Genomic DNA, 27480 nt, shown 5'->3' on the forward strand with positions numbered 1-27480 from the left:
TTACACGTCAGCTTTCTGACTCTGAGTTTCCTCCAGTTTTTTGCTTTCTTCCAGAGTTCCGTTCTCTTTCTCTTCTGTCCTCCAGCTGCCTTCCCTACATTGTGGACACACTTGTGATTATCTTGTACACAAGGTTTGACTCATGGTCAGGTGTGTACATACTGTCAAACATGTATGGTGTAGTTTAGGATCCTGCATGTATTGCTTATGTCGTTTAAAGTAATATTTTATATATATTTTTCATTTTTAACATTGATTTTATCTAACCATAATCACAAAAACATTATTAATATGATTTCATCACTACAGAAATGCACTCTCCTGGCTAAGTTGTAACTATTCAATCAGCTAATTATCTTGTGGCAAAGCAATGCATAAAATCTTACAGACATGGGTCAAGAGCTTTAACTGATGTTCACATCAAACATCAAATTAAAATTTTTTTAATTTCTTGGCTTAGTAAGATTTACAGAGCATTAAAATTCCTTTTTAGTTAATATTAGTTGGTATTAAATACATTACCTGGTTCTTTTCATGTAGATCCAGTAGGCCAGACCGACAAGCAGAGCAGCTAACAGAAGACCTAAGACGACCCCCACTGCCACTTGCGTCGAATTACCAGACTCCTCTGCCTGCTCTGTTTAATAGAATGTATAGAACGGTACAATCAGTAAAAAACTGAACCACTGTGGGATGACAGCGACTGTAATACAAAAGCTAAAACAAATAATCCTTCATCGAGCACTTTATTAGGTACACCTATGATGTTAGTACATTCATTGATTATTTTTATTTTATAAGCTACACCTATCATTTAGATACACGCTGTGGGTATACAATTACTGACTGTAACAACACTGCACAACACACACTACATTGTTATAAACAGGCTTGTGTCACTGACATGCTGCGAATTGTTCACCACCCGAATTACATCTGCTTAGTGGAGGTGTAGTAGGGGTCCTTTAAAATTCATAAATAGAGACAAGCGAGTTGCCAGTGTTCAGAGCAACAGATGAGCTACAGACAGTAATTGTATAGTAATTTTATATATTGTATTGTACAGTAATCCACAAAAAATATCCAATTGATCTATATGGTAGATGTAGCTCATGAAATATCAAAAGAATGTACATACCTGTTATGTGTACCTTATAGAGTGTATATAAATACAATATTAACAAAGTAAACATGTTATGCACAAAGCAGTCCAACTCGTGGTTAATCAAGCAATAAATAATAGAAATGAATGTTAGAAACTGGTTGTGTCAGGATGCTGGAAAGATTGGTGTCCTCTCTTAAAGGTCTTTACATTCCAAATGAGACCCAACGTATGACTGGTTTTAAATTTGGGTGGATAATGGAAAGAAATAAACTGTAAGTGGGACACTTTTTTGAAATCTACACAAATTGTACTCTTTTTACACAACGTCAATCAATATCAAAAATACAGGACTCACATATTTAGGTTCTACGAAAGTTTATGAAACTTGGTTATTAGTCTAGAAAAAGTTTTTTTGTTGTCAGCTGGACCTTTTTACCCTTAATGATCTGTGTCAAGAACACTGAGATGATTAGAAGACTACACACTGATAATGAATTTCTTTAAGCATGTTTCTTTTAACAGTTTACAAATATAATGACATGAAATTGATTTGATTGACTGATTGATTACTTTATTGATCCCCGAAGGGACATTGCGGAAAATTATTCTTTTCCATGTGTATTATATGTATATTAATAAATGTATTATCTTCCATGTTTTTTAATGATTTCCAAGCTATTAAGCAACTAAACTTTAAGCCATCTAAAAGAAACTTCTTGCTGCATTTACAGAGCACGTTCAGCTTTGGAGCTTTTTTGCTCATGGCTGTTTTCTTTGTACAATGCAGAGTCTACAAAGACATGGTTTGATGTGTTTGGTGTGTGGACACTCCAGTGGCCTGCAGAAAGCCCTGACCTTAAGCCAACTAAACAATTTTTGGATGAATTGCAACATCAGTTGATTGTCAGGCCCTCTGATCCAACAGCAGTGTGTTCACTTATAAACGCCTCTTTAACTGAAAGGGCACAAGATTATTTTCTCATCTGATTAATCTCCCACATGATTCTTCTCCCATCTGAAAGCCTTTCCAGAGGAGTGGAGGCTGATGTAGCCACAAATGGTGTTGGCAACTCTATACTAATGCCTGTGGTTTTGGTATTTGAAATCCAACAAATACACTTAAACACTTAAACTACCATATAGATTTAACAAAGACTGCATGAAATTTTACCTACAAGGTCACAATAAATGGTTAAATTTGTATGTTTAGTTTTTATGTTGTTAGACCGACATGTTCAGTCTTTTATTAACCCCTGAACTGCCAACACAAACCTCTAATGATTCACAAATTCAGGTTTTAGTCTAGCATAATATATTTTACATTCATATGTTTAAAGTTATATGCAACAAAAACATGATTTTTTTTAATGTTGTTGTGTTCAATAGTCTATTTTAATTTAAAATAACTTATTAGAGGTCAATTCAAACAGTAGTTTAGTTATTATAAAATGTCTTCATTCACTCACCCCTCTTGTCCATTGTCACATCGTCAGATACTGAAATCAGACACGAGATCAAACCATTTGAGTGTATTTTTTAGTTTAAAAGGCTTTTGCTCATATCTAACCCACTAGAAATCACCAAAATCAGTACAAAGTAAATGCAAAAGTTTCTACGCCCCTGATTAAAATGTACTTTTACTTTTTGTTTGGTTCATTTTCCGAGTAAAAATAATTTAACACAGTCTTCCAACATAAAACTGTACAATTTATATTTGTTTAATTTAATATTATAAAATAAAACACAAAATTGTGGTGTTTAAACAGTTATATATGCCACATTTTAAGCCTTTTCGCCTTCAATGTGTTAAATTCAGCAAGTTAAAATCACAAATTTTCACTCAATGTTAACATTTTTTTTAAGACCAAGGGTGCGTAAACTTTTGCATGAGTGTCTAAATGCTAAATGCTATTTCCCCTGTCAGGAATTTTTGAACCAGTGCCACGATCATTCAGGGCAGCTTGATCACTACATTTTACTAACTGCAGGCTTGTAGCTTTGCAGTTTGTAATTTTTTCCTGGCAGAGGGAGCTACTGCTAAAAAATTGGATTTTTTTAGGGGACAGCATGTGATTAAAGACAGAGGGCAGAAAAGACTCCAGCGTCCCGAACAAACCATGAAATGAAAAGAAATGGGAAGAATAAAGGAAGCTCAAATTGTCCTGGTTGAATTATTAAAGATACGTGCTACTGTAAAGAACAGTGTTTACTAAACGTTCTGTTTTTGGCTTATTGTAAGAATCTCCTCATTTACTGTGTGCTGGTTCTGTTTTTTCAACCCAGGACAATTACAGAGCTGCTTTAGAAACAAACCCAGTGAGAGAATGCAGAGGATTTGAAGGATGCGGAAGCTATGAAGATGGAGGACTGTACTTACTGGTCGACACATCAATGCTCATTACGTCCTGGCCCAGATCATTGAAAACTGTGCAGTCGACTGTGAGATTGACAGTTGGAATGATGTTAAGTTTGTATATGATCTTTCCTTCGGTGAACTCAATCTCAGAAGCCTGTAATTATAAAGAATTGTGTATTAAATCAGAATGCAGGATAGTCAGAATCATGTCTGTATCGGTAGATCTTGCTATTGAAAAATATAATCTGCACCGGAATGATGTATAGATTTAATATTTAGCCGATAATTCAAACCAATATGTGACGACTGTCTTATATTACTGTGTTCCGGTGCTGTTACTATAGTGTAAAGGAGCTAAACACTATTATTGTGCTGAAATGTGGTATGAGAAACTTTGAGGGTGTGTAAGACTGACATAAAATGCATCCGAACCACCTATTTAACAACAGTGAGGCATTAAAAACAGAAAGGAATTTTAAAGACATGCTATGTGTATGTGTATAGTAACATGCATAAGCAACAGGTGTACAAGCATTTCTATTAAAGTGGACAATGAGTGCATAATTAAAATGTATGTTTGTGTACTGTTTTTGGGCCCTGGTACAGAGGTTTAGTGTGGCAGCAGATGGCAGAGTGTTTGCATAGCAGTATTAGCGCGTTCATGCTTACATTAGTGCCGTTGATGCTCCATTGCACAGCAGGTTTGGGTAAACCTTCAGCCTCACAGATCAGGACTTTTCCATTATCACTACGTTGCTTGGTCAGCTTAGTGATCACGGGGGCACCTGAAAGTACAGCAAACATGGTCAGTTGCACAAGTCTACAAATTAATGAAAGGGTAATACAACAACTAAGCCTTTACGAGATGAGCCCAGACAATAAAAAGTGTAAATAAAAAGTCATGTGACATGAGTTGAATGCAGCAGATATGAGCAGCATAAATACCTGAGTGACTTTAATAAAGGCCAAATCATTACAGCTAAACAACTGGTTTAAGTGCACTAGAAGGGCAAAAAATATACAGACAACCTATAAAGAGCTTTTTGGAGATTCCAAAACTGAGGACAGAGGTCCAAGGAGGGACAAGCCAACAGGCTGTTGTGTAGCCAAGGCTCGTTGATGCCAGAAAACATAAAGGTTATGGATTCTGGTACGGACCAACTGAAGAGCCATTGTGATGAGGTTAAAGTGTGGTGAACAGCTGGTAATGTCCTGGTACTAGATATAATGTCTTGTGGAGTTCATGTCTCAGGTCAGAGCTGTTTTGGTCCTAATGAGTTTGCTCATCAGTGTGTTGAAATATACTGATTGAATTAATCTTTAAAAAAACTTGGACGTTTACTACGGGTGAAGACGTGTGTTTTGCGGGACATGGATGATCAACATGGTGGGGACAGAGGAAACACCTTTAAAGCTGTTTGTGTTTCTCTCAAAGTAATCTTGTGTCTTTGGTAAAATTGCCAATAATTAGAGAGTAAAAGACCTGAAGGACTAACTTAAAGAGAAAAAGCATGAAGCTTGTAAAGCAGGTTTCAGTCCGTCAAAGAAAGGCTGTTTTGCAACAACATAGAGGCTGATGTCCCTTACCTTGGACGGCCAGTTCAAATGAAGCACTTTTCACCAGTCCATCCATGGTAGCCTCATATTTGTACACTCCAGAGTCAGAGTATTTTAGCTTGTCAAACTTGGGCTGGCTGGTCAGTTTGGTCTTGTTCTAAGACAAAATGTTGGTTATTAGTCATTTCAAAATAACCCCTTCAAAACCATGAACAATACTAAAAAAAGATGTATATAATATATTATGTTCTTTATATTACCTTTGACCAGGAGACTTGGACCTTTCCGGATGCACTGAGCTCTAGTGTTGGCTCAAAGCTCTCAGATAAACGTTTAACAACTTTTCCTGTTGTGACGTTGGCGAAATCCAGATCTACAGTAAAACAAAGAACAAATATTTCTGTAACTATGAGAAAATAAACAATTACTAAGTACTATTAAGTAACATTCAGACAAAAACATCATTATTTAATTTTCTCATGTGAACAGACAGCAAAGGACTTACACATAACAGTGATATCGACAGAAGCTGCCATTGCATCGTTGTCCACCAGAGAGCACTTATACTCTCCACTGTTGCTCCGGGTGACTTTGGGAAGTGTGTAAGTGTCCGACTCCACCTTCTCTTTTTTCCCCTACACATTTGGGAACAAATAGAGGCTTTATTTAAGCATATTAAAATGACATTTACTCTGATCTATACAAATTATAACCAAAATAAAATGTTTGTGGCAACAAATTGTATGCAGATATTATCTAAGCTTGTAGAGGATTAGATTTCCAGTGGCTGCAGATGCCTGAAAATGGCCATCAATGGTTATTAACAGGAAACCTTTAAATCTAGACTTAGAATTAGTTGTCACATCTTTTTATCATGTTAATGTCAAATATCAACATGATTAAATGCATAATAAATAAATTAAAGACTAAACACGTAAAAAAAAAAATAACTCCGACGTTACTGCAAGCACATGATGTGAACGGTATATCAAGCTAAAATGATTCAACACTGGTTTGTTTGAGGAGTCTGGTAACACCATTATTACTACTACAGGTTATCCTGTGTGGGTTAAAAATCTTGTGTAGCCATGTCTGATACAACTCTTTAACAAATGATGCACCAGAGAAAATTTGGTTCTATTTCATAGGAGTGGGTGGCAACCATTTATCTGTTAACAATCCTTACTGGACACTGAAAACTACTGCATGGCTCTGAGTCCATCTCCAAAGAAACTCAATATGTATTTTTCACATCTGTAGAAGAGGCGGAAAATGAAGATATTCTTTGTTGAAAAAATGCTTTTTACTAAAGCTCATCTACATTGATTACTGATTGTGTAATTACTTGGGGGTTCTTTTGGTTTTTAACATCCAACACTCCAGTGTGTATGTGGATGCTTGGATGGCACAAAGTACGCTGACCAACTACAGCTGATATTTGGGGTTCGAACCTCAGCAATGCTAACGGCCAGACTGGCGTCTGCACAGACATAATTGGCTACAGTCTGAGGTTGGATGGCCGAAACAGCCTCGTCACTGGGCGGTGCACTTGTCGGTCCACTCTCAGTGCTGTTTCCATGCCTAAATAAAACTAGGATGGTTGCCCTAAAATACATGCTTATGTTGCTTATGTCACACTAGACATGAAGTTTAGAATGGTGATACATAAAAGTTTAATCAATATCAGGAATAGTGATGGTGAGAATGTGGCAGCCAGCCATGGTGTGACATCACATTCCCATGCCCTATGAACCAAACTAAATTTAGAAGGAAAAAAACAGAATGAAAAAATCCAAAAGGGGGGGGGGGGGGGGGTGCTACACTCACCTTGATGTAAAAGTTAAAGCTAGATGGAGGAGGGTTCCCATCAGCTTTACATTTCAATGTCACGTTGTCTCCCTCCTTGATTGGACCTGTAGGCATGACCTGAAGGCTGACGTGCTCAGCTGGATCTGTATGGATGAGAGGGGTGTAACAGAGGGATTAGCTCTAATGGACGCCTGAAGAAGTTTGGGATTAGAGCTGAACAGACGAGGCTACTTCACAGATGGTCATAACGGGTGACTGAGAGGCTCTTACTCTCGAGTGCAAAGGTTTTGCCGGGGTGAGGAGAGCTATTGAGCCCAGCACCAGGACCAGTTTGCTCATAATGATGCCTTGAGGCACCCAACAATGCGCCATTCAAACATCAATAGCCAAGCTCAATGTCTTCAGATGAACTTCGACCAGTCAGTAAATTCCCATAAGCCATCTTTTGTTTAAAAAAATGGAAATGATCTAAAATATCTCCAAAAATCATGTGTTTGTTTATCATAAAGCTACTTTTATTATATCAATCATGATTCAACCCCCAGGAGAAAGACTTACAGTGGATGACGAAGGTCATAGGAGCGGACACAAGGTCTGAGGCGAGACTCTTATGTTGTACCGCACAAGTGAACTTTGCATTCATGTCACCCTTCACAGCTGCGTACTCGAGCTTGGACGATGTAGACAGCAGACTGGTCTCTTTGTCCGTCTGCTCATTTGTTGTGATCTTGACCACTGAAATCACAAAGTGCCATATGTTTAGATATTTTTCTTCTTTTTTTTTATTATTTAAACTTTGAGGCGTTTCATACCTGTCCCATCAGATTCAAGTGTAACATTGTCCTTGAACCATGTGATGTTGGCTGCTGGGTTGGCATCTTTTGTAGAACACTCTGCCAGCTGTAAAAATTACAAGCAGAATTGACAAAGAGATCTTCAAATGTATGTAGTCTAAAACAGGGTTTATCAAACTTTTTTTCAAGCGACCCAGACAAAACAATGCATCAATACACAAAACGAAAGATACTTAATTAATAAAAATGGTGGCAGTTTGGTCCTACTGTGGTTTACAAGATGGAACGTAAAGCCTCCACAAGTGGTGTTTGTGTAAAAGTTAATTTTGTGTTTATTAGCCTGTTAAAATGTGTTTATTAAATTATTATTATGTTTCTCTGTGACCCATTTTTTTTGGCTTGTGACCCACCCAGGGTTTAACAAAACAGATTATCAGGAAGTTAGAGCAGCACTTATGAGGACACCAGAGAAAACATTCTGAACGCTACAAGCCCCGATAATGCCATAGCCATTTCTGGCCAGTATTGGATACTCGCCTATGCTCTCTGGGTATGTGGGTGGGTAAAAATCTTTTAGTAAAAAAAGGCAACAATAACCTGGATGCCAGTAAGTTTATGTACACAGAATGGGGTGCATCATTCCTCAAATTATACCCTACATAATAATGAGCACTTTGTGCACTGGGACACAGTCCTTTATCCTCAGGTCTTATTTCCACAAAATTAGAAGCATAACATTTATTTTATATAATTAATTTTATGTAAACAGGTTTTTTGGAAAGAAGTGCATGGATGAGGTAAAGATTTCCCTGTAGCCGTTTGTATAGTAGAATTTTGTTCTGGTGTTCACTGTTTGACGTGCATATAGGATTTGTTTAACATAGGCTCTTGATCCACATACATTTGGTCATATACTTTACTGTATGGTTTTTAATATTACAGATCACATCTGTACAATATTTTAACAAAGTATCATAAAGGACGGGGGAAAAAATCCAGAAACTAAGACATACCAGTGTTAGCTTGCCGATTTCCAACACCTTGGCTTGATTTGTGATGACGGGTGCAGAAGGAGCCTCTGCAGGAGAAAAACATTAATTGTTATTGTACCTCCTTTCACATGTACATGTTTTACTTTATTCTAAGACTCATGTTTCATTATACTTACTCTGAACTGTCACTTGAACTGGATACTCAACTAAATCCTGGTCTGTGACCACCATACAGGTGAAGAGTTTCTGATCTGCCAGTTTAACTTTTGTAATCTGCAGGCTGAGGTCTTTTGTCAGGTTGATTCTGCCGTCGTACTCGGAGTTGGGGATGAATGTGACATTCGGAGACCCTGCTTTTTTCAGAAGGTCACCACTGCTTCCGCTTGCATTGGTCTGAGAAACAGAATTGGGCTTTTGTTAAATTAAGTAGCAAATGCACACATAGGTAAAATGTGATCAGCAAGCTAACTGTATGAGTTCATTAAGGTGATGGCTAACATTCTCACAAACTTGATTATTTAAATTATTTAGCTAACTCATGATGATGTGATGCTGCCTTCTTATTATGCATTGTTAGGAATGTGATACATCAGTCAAATGTAGAATGAAACATGCCTGCAGTACAGGAGTTACAATGAAGCCAAAATTCTCTATTACAACACATTATGTGTAATTTAATATCATGCTACCCGTATATACCACAGCTCTTTTTGTAGAAAAATGGTAGAGAAGGTTTGTGTTATATTTTTCTGCTAACTAACCTACCTTACATGACTGAACAGGTACAATTTGGGGCCCAAAAATAAAGTCAGCTGCTGACAATACCTTTAAAATTGTGTAATACTGGCTTTACTGTTTACATGTGCATTGCACCAAGGTGAGGTGTCATGTAATCAAAGAACTCTGGGAAAATAACAGCATCTTAAACAAGTGGTGCCATCCTGCTTCGGTATAAAAGGAGCTTCAGTGTTAGTTCTAGCCCTGGGTTAAGGCTTCCTAACCAGTTATACATTTTGCCTTTTTTTCACCATCTACAGTGCACAACATCATCCAAAGATTCAGGATATCCAAAGCAATCTCTGTGCATACAGAGATTTATTTTTGGACCACTTTATTATTTTACAAGAAACACTTTACTTATAGGCTAACGATGAATCATTTTTCTCTATCATACATCACTTAGCTAAGTGGTCGTCAATTTGTGGTTTGTGGGCCATTTGCAGCCTCCAACATATGAGGGTTCAGCCCACACTTTGTACTTTAGGCATACTATTACTGAAATGTATGCATATGTATGGCCTGTGTGACAGGAAATGAACAAATAGCTTAGCTTTCTGCTTACAATAATTGGTACATAAAGTTTAAACGAAAATTGCAAGCACTGGCCAATATTGACCCAGTGTACAAACTAATGCTGCTATACTCAAAAGCGTCCAGGTATTTGTCCATGCACACACCTCTCCCAAACATTTATGGGCCTTTCTTAATCTTTGCTTTATGTTATACAACACACTGTATTAGAGACTTAATAAGTGGACTATACTTACAAATTTCCATTTTGTCATCTTGATGTCCTCTGTCTTGATCTCTTTGTAACATGGTACCTCAATGGTTTCACCATACTGACCGACAATAGTTCTTAGTCCACTCACTGGAACAAAAAACAATAAAGAGGAGTTTTACTGTCAGGAACAGTGACAACTGGTTGGTTGATGGCTGCCAGAGAAGTAAATGAAGTTTATAATACACATAAGCATTTAAATGATCTATATGAATAAATAAAACCCCTGGCAAAAATAATGGAATTACTACATTTACTTCCTGGCAAATCACAGATATCCTTAAATATATATGTTTTTTTTTAGATCAAGTCACTCGAACATTTAATTCATGAAATCACCAAGAAAAAACACAGTTAGTACTTTGTTGTTCCTCTTCAGACTTTTATGATAGCATTAATTATTTAATGCGTAGATTTTACTAATGAAAATAATTAACACTCTTTGTTCTGCATTATCATCCATTATCATCCTAAAATAACTTCATATCCAAAACTATTTTCTATTTGCTGGAGGGAGAAAAATGTTCAAAATTTCATTGGACACCTGTGCATTGACTGTTAGGGTGATGATTAGCACCTCATCTGGTCCTGATCTGCAAACTTATAATTACGAAGTAGATTTTGTTTGTTTTCTTTGGGCAGCCTTTGTATGTTTCATTAAAACGGCATCAAACTACAGTAAATCTAATTTCATTTATCCAAAACACTGACTCCTGTTTCCGTTCTATTTTGTTTAACCTTGCACCAAATTTTAGACACAGTTGCTGGATTTCATCTTTAAAATAGTTTATGATTATTTTGTACTTTTTCAACTGCCCTCGTGTTGGAGCCACATCCAGTTTGTTAAGACCTGTAAGCGCTCAATTTTAACCGCAGACTGATTTGTTTATTTGGGCTTGTGCTGGAATTTGTTTAAGAAATGCAAATAATAAGGTAATTCCATAAAATGTTCCATAAAATTGAGGGGGTCCATATTTATTTTCACTTACATACCTACATACATACCAATAACTGTATTTACTTAGTCTGAGCTGGTAATAAATAGCTCATAATAATAGATCATAATAAAGATGCAGTTGGTATATCGAAGCTCTTCTTGACATGTAGTTATTGTGATAAGATTATAGGCAGAGTGTTACCTTTATATTGGGACAAGAATAAAAAAAACTATATAAATAATAATACAATTACACAGAGATCCACACGTGCAGAGTTCAACATGTGTTCAGACTTTATACTGACATGCTGTTCATGATTTAAATCATATAAATACATGAATCATATAAATACAAGTTTTTCTGTTTGGATAAAAATGGCAACACATGCTCTATAAATGTCCGAATACCAAGCTGACACATGAGCACTGATAGTGGGTGAGTCTTAAATATAGAGTCTAATCTCTCACAAGCTCCCTCTCAGTTCAAATCAAGCGTCGTCTGTGGAGTTTGTGAATCGCCACTGAATCGTTAACATCCCAAATACAAAGTGAAAAAAGATGAGTGAACATCCTATAAGTGTGTTAATACATAATTTTTGCCTGGGGTTGAATTTAAAACATGAATATTGAACACATGAATATTAGCAGGCAAACTAGCTTTAAGGTTTAATCCATCCCTTTTTATTTGAATCCTGGTAGATCAGGAAGAAGGCCTTGGTCCAGCTGCCAGGCAAAGCAGTCAAGGATTTTGAATATGCAAATCAGCCCTGAAGCCGAATGGAATGCACATAAACATTCAAATTCACATAAACAAGACATCAATGTTGCAGCTAAAAAACATGATTCTCTGGTAAAGTAAATAAGGATCAGATACGATTAGTTTCTATGGGTTGTGTGCATACAGGGACTAAAATAGTTGCTTTAGAAGACAGCTCTTTTCTCTATCCTTATAAGAAATGTAACCTCCCACAATAAATGGTTCATTCTCCCAGAGAAGAAGACATTTATGTGTATATGGCAAATAGCTGCCAATATTAAGAACATCCAAGCCAAGCCACATCAGCTATAAAAATAAATACTAAAAACTTCTTGTCAAAGGTTCACAAAGAAAAGGCCACATGGTGTGTTATACAGCGGTCACCCACATTTAAACCCATAAATGTAAATATAAAACTATATAAAATGTATTTAATAAAATCAGTGTTAATGTTTCTAATGCAAAAGCAACCTTCTAAAACTTGTGAGCAGAATAGCTGCTCTTACATTTGCAATGAGAGCACGACACCCAGGATATACATGAATATGCAAATAAAGGTTGCTCTGCCAACCAGACCACACCCTTGCCTCAGCTAGCCTGGTCCTACCACATAAGAATGAGGTCATAGAGTACTGAGCTTTAACACTGGGAAAAATGAATCTCCTGGTCTGGATCACGGGTTCTACTGTACGCTGACCATCGCAGCACTGACATCAGCCACGCTCTCAGAGAAAAGTGCTGCCATCCAGAGTTTTTCATGGTTAATTGGTGTAAACAGATGTGGGTGTGGCAGTGATTTAGAAGTACAGATACCTGATGTTTATACAGTATATCCCCAGAGTATTCCCCAATAGTACAGATACCTGATGTTTATACAGTATATCCCCAGAGTATTCCCCAATAGTACAGATACCTGATGTTTATACAGTATATCCCTAGAGGAATAGACAATAGTAACTCTGTTTTTTTTTTAAAGTAATTGTTGCATCTGACCATTTTCTTTGTTGATCAGCACAACAGCCATAAATATTTTATAAAGATGATTTATTAAATGTTACACAATTTTATACTGTGATAAAAATAAATGTAAAATTTAACTGTTACAGCAGCAAACATGTAACACAAGGCTACACATGAATTAACAAAGTAAAATCTAAAATATGAGAAAAGAGTTTTGCAAATACATTTACATCCATCTGGGTTTTATATATGTATTTGCACAAAAAAAGATATCCAAAAGATAAAACTATTAACTTTTATCATTAGAATTGCTGACATATTCTAAGCTGGCTCACGAAACTCCACCACTTTATTAGTAACTATGGTCGAAAGTATGTGGACACCTCTGCTCAATAATGATTTCACTCCGTTTCAGCCACACTTACTGCAAACAGGTGAAAAAACCCTAATTATAGAAAATAAATCATATGCTTCTAGATTTGTGACAGCAAGACCCGTTCCTGTTCCAGCATGACTGTGCTCCTGAGGTCCATACAGACCATAAGGTGGTTTGGCCTCGTCATGGTTTTGAAATACGTTTACATAATACAAAACTGCCATTTGAGATCTGCACAAACTGCTATCATCTCTTTGTAGTCCTATATTTCAGTTACATAAAAAACCTCACAAACGCATCTACCTATTGTGACTTACCATAATAGCCATTAAAAGCATTTGTCCAAATATGAATAGGATACCTTTCATGTCAGGGAACATAAAGCAAGCTATTGTCATTACATGGTACTACTATTACAACTACTACTACTTATAACAACAATGATAATACCAATAATAATTGCAGGCATTGTGTTAATACTATTAAAAGGTGTCAGTGCTGATATAGGTGTCAAATATTACAAACTTTTAATTATAAAATATCACTTCCTTCAGTCCACAGCTTTTTACATTTTACAGTCTAAACCTGTCACAAAATGCCTTACATTTCCAAGTACCACATGATCCACTAGTAATTCCACTGACATACCAGTTGTGTTTATTTATAAAGTCTTACACTAAGCTCATACACCAAATGGCCAAAAGTATGTGGGCACCCCTTTAAAAGTTTGAATGTTTCAGCCACACTCATTACTAACAGGTGTATGAAATAAACCACATTTCAAACTTTGAAGCAATGGTTTGACTGTTCAAGGGCATATCAAGAACTTATTATGTCCTTGTGTTATTATGTCATTTACGGAGCTACAAAGTAAGAAAACAATGAGTGCCTTTAGTAGGGCTTGACAAAAGTTTTGACTGATTTAATTGACGCTTATTAGCACAAATGTCACAGAAAATATTACGTAAATTAAACAATTCAATAATTATGCTATATAAATCATTTGTGTGTGTGTGTGTGTGTGTATTTTCTTTTGTCTTGCTAATACTTCCTAAATCACTTTGCATTTGAAGACATGTACCTGGTTAAACAGGTAACACAACTTTACCCATCTCCAACAATCTGATTAATGGTGCTACACACAGCTATTGCCCAACTTCACACTCGTGAAAGATTTCTCTCATAAGACACAAACACACAAACAGCTTGTACAGAACTACATACAAAAAACTCGTGAACTGTAGACTAAATGCTGTAAGACCACAGACTACAGAATGTACTGACCTGTTAGAGCTGTTAGAGTTACCATCATATCATGAATATGATCAAATCATCTGTGATATCAGAATAATATTGTAATATTGTACTGTAGTTTACAGTATATTGTTACGGTGTTACAGTTCATACAGAATTTTATTTCTATTGCGCAAAAATAAGCAGATCAGAATTTGCTCAGCTAACTATAATGATAAAGATTTTTCTTCATACTGACCTCATACTCAGACTACAAACTCACAACACAGGTCTTACATTGATAATAATACTATTTTCGATTGATGAAAGCCTATGGATGTGAAGCCTGGATACTGAAGAAAGAGGGAGAAAACTGCTGAAAATCTCACAGAGGAAGATGATGACCACTGAGCAAGTGTACAAGATGGCCAGAACAAAAAAGGACTTACAAAAGCACAGTAAACAGTATAGTGACATGACATGAATAGTGTTTTAAAGCTGTATTTGATTTAGCTCAGTCTTTTGGTACAAGGCAAGTTGGGACTCGTTATTAAGTCATTCATTGAGCTACAAAGTAAGTAAAACAACAGATGCCTTGAGTGCCGCTTGACATTTAATTAGTCAGTCCGAGCACCATAAATAACCTTATAATCCATGTGGTATAAATGTAACCTATACTACACTATATAGCAAAAAGTATTTGGACACCTGACCATGAACTTGTTTGCCATCAAATAGAATCACATATGTAATCTTTACAGGTATACCCACCACTTTTCTAAAAAGCCTAATCACACAACTTTGAAGTAGGTATGTGGGAATTTGTGCTGCCTTGTTAAAAGAGCATTTGTATGACTGGGCACTGATGTTGGCCTCAGTTAATGTTCTAGTATATTCCAAAGCTGTTCAATAAGGAAAAGCTTTCTTCAAACCGAGCTTTTCTTCATGTCTTAATAGAACACAAGTGCACAGTCATGCTGGAACAGGAAAGAGCCTTCCCTAAACTGTTTCTGCAAAGCTGGAAGAATAATGTCCTTATTTGCTATATTCATATATTACACCTTTTAGCAATTGTTGTGCATTATTGTGTAAAACCTAAAATAAATAATTAGAAAGGGTGTCCCAATACATTTGTCCATATAGTGTATTTATGTATAGTATTTCATCTAAAGCAAATTCTACAATTAATTTATTTAAAAAGTTAACGGGGACAGATATCAATCATGCACGACTGCCTGTGTCCAAACTCAAAGAAAACAATTTGTCCTCAACATGCCTGTCATATTTCCTCAGCAGAGACTCCCGCTAAAGACTTCTGACCTGAACGGACTTGTTTTAAGATTGCAGTTTCAGTGTGTGTGTTTGAAAAAATTCCACACAACAAAGGAGGTAATGACAACCTGTGTGTTGCTAGTTTAGATTTTGAGATAAATCAGCTATATGTGGCTGTTTAAAGCCATTTCCTCCGGTGTTCACACCTTTATTTTTTTTATAGTACTGTTGCCATCCGCACGGAGCTGTTGATCGTTTGCAGGTAAGTATTTGTGGTATTACCGCTACTGACGTTAACAAAATAATAACAGGTCCAATAACAGGTCACTGAAGTTAAACCTAAATGTTGTATAAACGTATTAGTGACTTCTGCATCGATCTTGAAGTTGCAACTGATCTTGAATGCTTCTGATTCTGGGTGGCTTTTCTAACATGATCAGTCAATATGTTGCCCATTATCGACCCCAGGACAATATATCCTGCATCTTTACAAACAATAGCAGAAAGCAGCCATTAACTATATGACAGTTATGAGGGCAAGTAGGGCTTATGCCACGCACTAGTCAACAAAATATTAATCATGTACAGAATTGGGATGCATCATTGATTGTAGATTGTTGGAGTTAAAACTAGATTAAACACAGGACAGAAGCTCAAGGCTGAAGCTTAAAAAAAAGTGTGGCTAATCAGACACATCCTGTAGATCGACGGCCTGAAATGATCTCAGATGAAACTGATCAATCATAATATCTGAAATTGAATATGCAAATAAAAACTAAAAGCACTTTTATACATGAGCATCAGTCTGACTGTTTTTACTGCCATGCAGTGGAATCTATTGTGTATAAGTAATAGTGTTTCTCTTCCATGTATAAAATTAAGGTGCATCATTGATTGTTGGTCACAAGACATTTGCAAAACACACAGCTCAGGATAAAAAGTAGTCTAAGGCTAAAATTTTATTGTGGTTTATCAAGATAAGAAGCTATTCATACACGCCATCCTGTAGAATGGCCGTAGATTAGGAATTTCTCTGCATTTCTATGAAATTGTCTTTGATAAAACTGATCAATTAAAACAATTGGATAAAAACTAAAAGCAGACTATACAGACTAAAATGAACATTAGCCTGACTGTTTTTACTGCTAAGAAAACACTATGTATTATGTACAATTAAAAGCCTTTTCTCTTCCATGTGCGCAATAGGAAGATGTCCTGGAAAGACCTCCTCTCAGTCTAATCCCAGTCAGCAAACAAAGCAAGCAATAACACCTACATTAGAGAAGCAAACACCAGATGAACACACAAAAGAGAAGCGGGATGGTGGATGGGGGGGTTGGTTGAGTGTGTGGTTCTGGTTTCTCGGAGCCGACGACTGAGTGCCAGGTGAAGTAAACAAATAGCCTACATGCTGTCGCCATTTTTAGACTTCCTTTGGAAACAGGTGCTTTGTTTAAACAGTAGGCTCATCCTTCACTCATCTATGTCTGTGAGTATTGGACACAGCTTTAATACCTCAGCCAATTGCAAAAAAATTTAATATCAAACCCTTTGAATCCTTGAAACCCACTCGAAACCCATAGCACTTCCTAAATACCATTCATTATAATAGATTTAGGGTGTAGGAACTAGTTTCCCTTGCTGTACTGTAGCTATACATTATGTTTAAATTGATAAAATTTCAGCTTTATTACGCTCATCCACACACGGCGCTTAACTGATTTAATCACTCATTAAAATCACATAAAGCTTTTATTCCACTTTTATTTACTTTATTTATTGTTCAAACAGATGAACATTTTCCAGTTACTAAATTGTGCTTAATCATTAGGAGGAAAGAACTACTTTCAACACAAGACAATCCTAACCATTCAGAGAAGCCAGTCGACTATGCTGATCTTCCAGTGAAGACAATCATTATGCACTTCCACCATTTTTAGAGCCAATAGACACTCTGATAGACACACTGATTAGCCAATAGACACACTGATTTTGAGCCACATTACTGTTCATCTCCCTTTTTTCATGCTACTAGACAAGAGCTATTAAGGCTCTTAGAAAATGCCATAAACTAAGACAGCGAAACAGTGTCAGGCCTACGCTTCCGCAAAACAAGCGCCATTTTGCAGGTTAAAGGGGTAAGTGCACTCCGGAATCACATCCATTAAGTTCTGAATTATGGATTTGATGGAAAAGGCCTCCCAGGGCTCATGAACGCAATAAAAATTTAGCAATGTGTTCCATTAACGTGTGTCCATTAGAAACCAAAGAATGAGAGCCATTAACTAAATACAACCAAGCTGGTGACTAAATGGGACAGTTTTCAACAGGCACAGAAGGTCTGATATGGCTGCAGAAAATCCAATGATATCTGATTACCAGGTAAAAATAAATATTTTATCTCATCTGCTACTATATATTTAGGGGTCACCACAGCAGATTTTTGTCTTTATGCCGGATGCCTTTCTTGACACAACCCTTTTATTTTTATTCAGGCTTGGCACTGGCACTGAGGGGACACTGACAAGTACATCCCAGCCCCAATTTAGCATGTTCTCACTGTTCTCCTCATAATTATGTGGGTGTTCCTCTGCCACCCTGGGGTTTCCTCCTACCTCAAACTAACAGTCAGTAGGTGAATTGGCTACTTTGTGTGACTGAGTAAATGTTTGAATGTGTCCAGCATGTATTTCTATTGTTTTCAACCCTGTCCAGGATGAAACAGCTAGTAAAAATTAATAAATTAATGTTTTTGTCTTCATGGTGACTGTTTTTCCAGAAGGCGGCTGCATCCTAAATCACAACCCACCAGCCACCAATACAATGTTTACACCGTGTTTACTACAGATGATTTATTGACATACTTCACATATGACACATGTACACAATCATGCTGCAACAGAAAAGGCCCTTCCCCAAACTGATGTAAAATTGGAAAAATACAATTCATTTTAAATAATGTATTTAATACATCTTTAAGAAACTGGTTTATGATCAAATAATAAATTATGCTTTTTACTCAACTACCTAAATTATTAAATAACCGATTATAATTACATTAAATATCCGCCAGATATTGATAACAATCAGATTATTGATGTGCATGCAAATGCAATAGTAAGTAGTAAGTGCATCAGGTTAGGTGTGGTTATTTTATCGTTTTGTTATTGCAGGCTGAACACATTTGAATTTCACACCATCAGTATTTGCGTGCAGGACACACGGTGGGAAGAAAGGCCGATTATCAGGAAGGTCGGCTCACCTTTTTTGAGTCATCAGGCCTTTCTGAGCTTGCAGGGACTTCTGATATGACTGCAGACCAGCAGTCTGAATGAATAAACTATGATAGACTAGACTGTGCCAATATTTACATCTAGTTAGCTAGAGCTGCAGCACATGTTGATCGCTGTGCAGAATAGATAATAACCATAATATCCATATATTATTTGTTAAATATTTGTAATATCTGTATAATAAGTTCTGCAGTTTCAGTATATCACTTCCATACACTAACTTATATTTGGTATGTAAGTCCTAAAACTGCATACTGTTATTTGTGAAACAGAAAATTAAGAATGCATTTTGCTAGCCTGCTAGCCTTTAGCTAAATAAGAAGTTGCATTATATTACTTTGGACTTCTTTTTTACTTGTTTACCACCTTTTTACCACATTTTGAGTTTTGGATTGACAGCAAAGTTCTGCTAATGACATTTAAAGCCGCTAAAGCAATGTAGCCTCACAAAGCTTGTTTAGCTAAGAAAGCTACTGTTATTTCGTAGCGTCATCTAGTAGAAGCATTTAGCTTATGACTAATAATAATATGCTTCATAGAATAATATTTGTCAGTAATAATTTTAGCTCTTTTAAATGTGCTTTTTTTGTGTATAGAACTGAATTATTTGAGTAAGATAATTAGCCTTGAAAAATGGCTTTAAAACAGTGTTACATTCTTAGCAGCAGGGTGTGTGGGTGTTGTACAGCACCAGTGTTCCATGGAACATGGTTCAAATCCTGCCTTTTATCACTTTCCTGAGGAGTCTGGCATTTCTGTGTAGGTTTCCTCCAAGCACACCTCCCAAAAACATGCAGAAGATGGAATGGCTGCTAACTTGCCATTAGGCATGAGTGATTAAACACTTAATTTATACCTTTGTAATATAATGATAATAATTAAACTGTTCTCTGATTTCTTTATCATAGTTTATCGTCACACTTGTTTCCTTTAACTTCCCTAAATTGTTCTTCATAACAAATCATATAGGTAGGTCAAGCGAGCAAGATATTTAAACATGCATGCAGGGGATTCATTTCACATTCCTTTGTGGTTTAAGGTCTGTCCAGAATCTGATGCCTAAGGGGTCATGCAGGTCCTAGCTTGCCTCATGCACCTTGAACTGCTCTGCCCTGTCCTGCACCGGGGATTCTGCCTGCAGCATATATAATCCATGCTAGGACATTAATGTCCTTCAGCCTAAAACCTGCACTTAATCAAAAACTTAAATGACTCTAAGAGAATTTCATTTACACTTTGCATTTTATAAACAGTTCTATTCTTTTATTCAACCTGGCCTAGTTGGCAATACTGTTTAGCTCACAGTCTTACAACACTGTATTTAATTAATGTTCTTTGACCCCCTTCCTTTCCATCTCGTAGAAACTCAAAAACTAAAATGCCAGGAGTGGCTGAGCGCAACATTCAGAATGCTAAGCTATGAGACCGCACACCTGGAACAGGTGTGCCCGTTCAGAACAGTGGGGGCACCCTGTGGTGGCTTGTTCACTCAAAGCAAAGCCACATCAAAGCTGCCTCCAATGAAAGATGCCCCACCTGCAGCCTATTCTCCTCGACCTTAAACAACATGGCTTCACTTTTACCTTCAAAATTTTTTTGAAATTTTTAATTGATTCTTTATAGAGACGTAAAAGTACAAGAAACTCAGTCCGAACTCCACATCTACAAAAACACACTAATGGAACTAGGACTTAAATACTGGTGCTGTATGTGAGCTGTTGTGGTGCAGGGAGTCAGTTGAACATTTGCCTTCACTAAAACAAAGTGTGTGTGTGCTGGTGTGTGCTTTTAAAACCAGTTCAACAGGAATTCTGTTTAGTCAAACGCTAAGAATGCTGAATTTGCCAAAAAAGAAGACATGAAGCTGTGTTTGTTCTTCTTTAAAAATATACTCATACAAACGTTATTGCCAAAAACAATGTGCACAACCACCTTCCTTAATCATTCAGGTGATAACAGGTATATAACATAAATTATGGTAAATAATTAATATGCTTTCAATTTAAGTAAGGTTTTTAGCCTAACTGTACCACTGACATGTATATTTCAAAAAATTATATTCGAAGGATACACAATTGATATAATCAGTGTGTAGAAATGTTGTGAAAAGGTAATTGCCCCTTTTTTCCCCAACATAATAACTGATTGTGCCAGAACTATTGGGTCATGTTGCTGTGGTGGAATTTAGACCCACTCATCTTTGCAAAACTGCTTTAATTCAAACACATTTGTGGCGTCTGAGCATTAACTACTAGTTTAATGACCTCCCGTATAATCTCAGTGGGGTTTAGGGCAAAAAATAAGCCTAGGCTTAGGCTAGGCTAGGCTACTTCCCAATCCTAGGCTACTTCCCAATCTTTTTCCCTCCAAAAGGTATCTTCCTTTTAAGCTTATACCCAAGTATAATCCCGACCTTAGTAATATCTGTGATTGTAAAGTCATTTTAAACACCAGAGGACTTACAGTTCAGCTCTGCACTGTGCAAAATCATAGAAGTCTGCAATTAAATGGTTAGAACAATCTCTGAGTTACAACAGATTTAAATAAACTATTACTTCCTTTGAAAACAAATATGACAGGGATAAGAAAATACTTACAGTAATAATTGTCTAAATCCTGACACACCCTAAGCAGGATTATAAAATCTCAATAGGCTTTAAACAGTGTAGCTCTTTTGTCTGCACTGAGTCACTGCAGGTTAAGCTTTTGTAAGAAAACAACGAAATAAAGCCATTACTAAAAGCTAGAAAGACAAAGAACATTGAAATAGCTCCTTTCCCCCCTGGCCACACATTCACAGCAGAGCGAATTGGGTGTAACAGAGCAGGTGTTTAATGGACGACACCAATTTACTGTAAGTCTAAAAGAATAAATCTACATAACTACAGCATCCACCCACCCCACCTCTTCACTTCTCCAAAAATGCTAAATAGATCTAATTTTATTTTAAAGCTTTTTAAAATCAATGCACCCTGCAGCTGTGTGAGCTGTGGCCATTCAGATGGCCCAAGGTCCTTTCTTCAGCCAGGGTGTGAAATAAAGGACGCAGAACAGATAAAGCCCTCTCTGTCTCTGCGCTTTATTCGAGAAAAGAATTCACATGCAATCATACATGCAGCGGTCAAGACAAACCCAAGAGACAATGTGGCCCGGAGGGGTGCGGGCAAGTTCTAGGGGGTTGGTGCATAACAAAAGCAGGGGGGACATCTTAAGTTATTGTCCGGAGAAGGGTGGACCTCCAGGAGCACTGGAGCTTCTAGAGAGTACCTTACGCGCATTTGAATGGGGGGCATTCCTGCAGGGCAAGGGCGTCTGTGCTGAGGACACAGAGCTGCCCTTCTGCTAGTCGTAAAAAAAAGCAGAAAAAGCGTGTCTCCTCCTTTTCTAATGCAGAAACAATTGTTCTTTTGTTTTTGCTGATAAAAGATGAAGTAGTTGTTATGGAAAGGTGCACTGTTAGAGGAGAGGTACTCTTGAGGAGAAAGGTCTTCAGATAGATGTCAGTGCCATATTATAGGCTTTGTTTTTTATAAGCTATAGAGGTGGGAAATATAGACAAAATTCTGATATATGATCACGACATATGTACTTTTATATCAAAGTAGCAGCATTTTTTTTTTCTTTTATACTTTTATAAGGTTAGTTGTGTTGTATTTTTTTGCTCAGTGTGAATACAAACCATAATAATGTTCTGTATAGGTAAAAATTTGGCTGGCATGGCAAATGTATCGATATATCGTCAAGCCCCAATAACATTTACAAATCCAATACCTATTTTTATTAATACAACAAACTCAAAAATCTAAATTCATGAACCCAATCTGTTTGCTGATGGTAATTGTTTCACTTTTACAAGGAGTTAAACCTAGAATTGACTTAGAATGTACAATTTAGGGTTTTTGGAGGGAAAGGATAAAAACGAGCATTAATGTAAAAACTAATCATGTCCAGATTAAAACCAACATTACAAAACACAAGAGGAAAGTACACTGGGCTTGGTAATGAGGGTCTGTAAGATTGTGTCACCAATTAAAAAAAATAAAAACAACAATGAGCCCTTGAATGTCATTTAGGAGGACAATACCGCTATCCTGCTATTAAAATATAGTCAAAAAATCATGTAACCCATGAGTTTGTACCATTGAAAATAAGCTCAAATGTACCAAGCTTTTTAAACAGATGCAAAAGAATGGTTACCAACTTGAAAGTCCTTATATAGGAAGCCTTTTTAAAGGGATTGGGGGGTTTAAATCAGCTAAACAAACAAGGAGAATCCCTCCAACTCAACAAGTTCTACCAGGTGTGACGCTGCTTTTAGTGTGTCCTTTGGGGGCTGGGCAGGGTACACTCCAGTACACAGAACAAAAAACAGATGCCCCATTCAGGCCACTTTGCTGTATCTACTTCAACTGTCTCTAATCACTATGTGGTCTGACAAGAGCCACAATCTGAGAAGATAAGATTAAAAGAGAACTGTTAATGATCAGGAACAATCGTCCACTCCTTACTTCAGACATCAATTCTAAGGCTGCGCTACAAAATTAGAACATGTAGGAACAAATGAATGGATTGTTGTTGAAGAAGAGAACAAAAATTCATCTGTGTCGCCCTTAACTCAAACACCATCTCAGGCAAAAAGCTAAATGTTGACTCAAATAAATGCTTTGCTCCAGTTTGCTTGCATACAAAGAGAGGAGTCCATAAAGAAGACATGGTCGGATGAGTTTGGTGTGGAGGAACTCCAGTGGCCTGCACAGAGGACCGGAACATCATTTTCAAGCCAGCCCTTATAATCAAACATCAATGCCTGGCCTAACAAATTACTGATTGGGCACAAATTTCCACAGACACTAAAAATACAATCTTATAGAAAACCCTTGACAGAAGAGTGCTTGCTTGCTACATTCGATAAAATAAATGTCCACATTTAGTGGTTGATTCCATTGCCAAAAGACCTGTACTGTACTTAAGTACCTGTGCTATATTTGGTTACCGTTAATGATTTGGGACCAAAGCATGGGGAGAACAAGAAACAGTGCAGATTATTTATTGATTAAACAGAATCCACACCAAACTGAAAGAATACAAGCGTAATATTTAAAATATATTTTATGAAAATGCTGCAGTGAAAACATAAAGCCCTTAAACATGGTTACAGAAAAACCAAAAACCATTGTTGATGCTGCTATTGATTACAGTTACTGTAACGTATTTGTAGTTTTTTCTGCCATTTTTACTTGATTTATCAGATCGAATCTGAGATAAAGTTTAAACCTCTGAACCCGGACACCTCCTTGAGTGGGCAGAGGAGTCAAATGACATTGAGGTCACACACTGTGCTCACGTTCGTCACGCAAGACAGCCTATCAATCACCTAACATTAGATAATGTTATCAAACTGACATCTTCCTGAGCAAGTGAACAGACCATAAAATAACAATGGCTGAGCTTTAAGACTTGTGGCATCTGCTGAGACCTTTCTGACCTGCCATCTTTTTGACACTGGATACAGTAATATGCAGGGCTTGACATTAGCACCTGTCCACCTGCCAGATATGAGTAATTCGGCACTGGTGGGTAGTTCCTTCAAGTTACCGGCTATGTTGGTGGGATAGACTCTGGGTACATGTTATTTTAAACGGGGAAAAATTGTTAAGCAGGATAAATGAACACCAGAATCTGCCAAAATCAGAACCAATAGATTTTGGTCCAAACGCGACTGGGAATCTGTTATTATTATTTTTACATATTATAAAACAAATAATGGTATACAAGATGTATTAATAAGAAGTTACAGGATTATGCTAGTGTGTTTTATGTTCTTTTTCCCTATACAAACTATGGCAAACAAAAAATTTATGGAATTGGTACATTGGCCCGATTCATTCTATGAAGAGTAATTGAATGCTGGCAGGTAACCACACTGCTTTCCATGTATGATTTATCCTGAAAACATGTGTACAATGTATGTATTACTTTTTACTTTGCAGAAGCTAAAGTAGAACAAATGTGGTGACATACAGTGGGTGTAACATAGGCAAATTATGGGACAGCAAAGCTTAACTACTAAAAACAGAAGCTTTATTACAAAGTGGTTGACAGTGTAAAATGTTGAGTTGTTAATGCTAAAAAAATGACTAGTAACAAACTCACACCTGTTAGGTTTCTAAAAAAATGACTATTTTTGAACATTCATTTTTCTAGGCTCCCAAGGCAAAAATACTATATATTTATGAACTATATAAAAAAAATCCTGCATAAAATCAAATTGAATAAAGTAAGTCATGCATTGCTCAGGTGTTTTGTGCTATGTAAATCATTGTTAATTGTAAAGAGTTTTAACAAATTCAAAGGTGTGGATTGTGACCATTGTCCATCTTTAGTCGATCATGCACAGAGACTTAAAGAGAAGGATGTCTAAAGAAGAGTGGATACCAAAATGACATTTTACAATCTGTGGTAGAATAGAGAAAGGACTTGTTTGTTCAAGGCTGTTCAAAGCCTGTGTGACTCGACAAGCTAAACGTTTTACTCCAATTCACACAGTCAAAATGAATAATAAAGCCTTCTGTTCCCGGTCCCTCAACTAACATTGTATTATTCCTCTCTACGTTTAAACAAAATTAACAAACCAGCTCCAGGCGGACAAAAGAAAGATGTTCCAACCTCTTTTTCAATTTTGTTACAATACCGATAACAAAGCTGTGGGTGTCGACTGATATCATTACCTCACAATATGAGATGTTTCGGTCAAGGTTATATTTTCACAGCATGGACCATGTCAGTAGGTTAAGTGAAAAATACATAATAAATCAAATCTGATACCAATCCAGCCATTTAGTTCAGTATTTACTTCATGATACCAGGTACAGAGCCAGAAGTTGTGAGCTGGAACTCTGTAAAACTGGAAACCATTAATACTTGATAATACTTAAAATGACTAATAAAACACTGTGTAGCTTCAAGGTGTTAAAACTACCAAATATCTCAAAGATCTCCAGAAAAGACTTCCCGGTTTGAACAGTTCACTTGGTAAAGTCTATTCACATTCAAGCCTGAGGATGAGAAACCAATGCTTTTTCATCCCCAACCCCCTCTTTCACACTATCTCACAATCTCCTTCAAACACACACACACAACAAACACCTAGCAAGTGTTGTCAGCAAATACTTGATGCTGAAAAACTACATAGTAAATCATTTCTACAGCTACAGCAGGTGGGGAGTTTGTGTTTGCTCCTCTAACCAGCCCTGAAAACCTTTCAGTTGAGCTATCTTACTATCTATGATGAACCTTTAAATATCGGTTTCTTTTTACACAAACAAAACCACTAACAAGTCCCACCTGCAGGAATTAAAAGCGAAGTCTGTATCACATTTGTTAAATATTTAGTTCATTGTGCACTGCAATTTGTTAAAACTCTGTATCACGTTATGTAGCACTGTACTGACTGAGTTAATGAGTGAATTTAACACCAATATTGTAATTCTATACAGTAAGAGTAAATTTACCACTTTAAAATAAATAAGTCACTTTAAAATGTAATTAAGTTGATGCAAGTTATATTACACCAAAATGAACAAGCATAAAGCTTTAGGGTAAATCAACATGGAATGAGAGAATTTAACATTTTCAAAAAGACAAAAAAGAAACTATTTTTAACCTGATGAGTTATTTTAACATTTAAAAAAGCTCTTAGTGGGTGAATTTAACTGCAAGATTTAATTATTTTTGGGATGAATTCATTTGATTATTTAATCTGCCACGTATGACTGAATGAATCACTAATTCATTCTGCACAGTATGTGTGAATTTCACAATATAAATCACAACTTCCATCACATTAGAATGTAAGATTCTGCATTATTTAAGGGAATTAAACATTTTAATTAATACAAGTTTGGACATCCCAGATTAGATTACACATTTTGTTAAATTTAAGGTAAAAAGAGCCAACATACTCTTCAGTGTACACATTTTGTACACATATTAGAAAAAGAACTCTTCTGTGTAAGATATACAGTATGTCACATGAAGTGTTTTTATGTTAGATTTTTTTTCCCAATATGCAGAATTTAGCACATAATAATAATAATAAAACAAATGCACCAACATTTGCTGAAAATTGCTTATGTAGGTTTGGTCCATGTAAAGAACTTATTTTCACACAGAAAATAATTAAAACATGAAATTTCACTACTGGTTTCTAAACTTGTTCATAAGACTGTATCCTAAATCAGCCCCAACCACCATAAACTAATAAAACTATTCGAATTCGACTGCATTCAAATCCTAGTTTTTCTAACAGATGCTGAAGTACAAAGGCAATTTGCATCTGGTTTTAAGTGAGCTTACCTGTTTCCAGCAGTGATATGATGAGGACCCAGGCAGAGAAAGCAGCCAGATGCATCCTTGGAAATAAAGTGAGTGCGTCTCGTCTGGAACAATGATCAGGAAGCTTGTAGATAAATCCTACAA

The 27480-nt window shown here is 36.5% G+C and overlaps 1 protein-coding gene across 1 annotated transcript; it reads right to left on the reverse strand.

Annotated features, from left to right (window-relative positions):
• Positions 1–27480, reverse strand: alcamb (activated leukocyte cell adhesion molecule b). The gene is made up of 15 exons (XM_063016795.1): positions 27358–27480; positions 10161–10264; positions 8790–9006; positions 8635–8699; positions 7640–7727; positions 7386–7562; positions 6846–6970; positions 5524–5653; positions 5279–5391; positions 5049–5175; positions 4131–4246; positions 3483–3615; positions 2572–2601; positions 523–637; positions 1–94 (listed from the first exon to the last, which is right to left on the reverse strand). Exons 1-15 carry the CDS (start codon positions 27410–27412, stop codon positions 1–3), a joined length of 1689 nt encoding a protein of 562 aa, XP_062872865.1. The 5' UTR covers positions 27413–27480.

Source organism: Trichomycterus rosablanca, chromosome 20 (assembly GCF_030014385.1).
Source record: "Trichomycterus rosablanca isolate fTriRos1 chromosome 20, fTriRos1.hap1, whole genome shotgun sequence".
NCBI lineage: Eukaryota > Metazoa > Chordata > Actinopteri > Siluriformes > Trichomycteridae > Trichomycterus > Trichomycterus rosablanca.

Coding starts and splice junctions, on each gene's coding strand:
- alcamb (XM_063016795.1), bottom strand. CDS start 27,412: ATGCATCTGGCTGCTTTCTCTGCCTGGGTCCTCATCATATCACTGCTG. Junction 7,563..7,639: donor ACTTGAATCTGATGGGACAG/GTATGAAACGCC, acceptor TTGTGATTTCAG/TGGTCAAGATCACAACAAAT. Junction 95..522: donor ATCTACATGAAAAGAACCAG/GTAATGTATTTA, acceptor TCCACAATGTAG/GGAAGGCAGCTGGAGGACAG.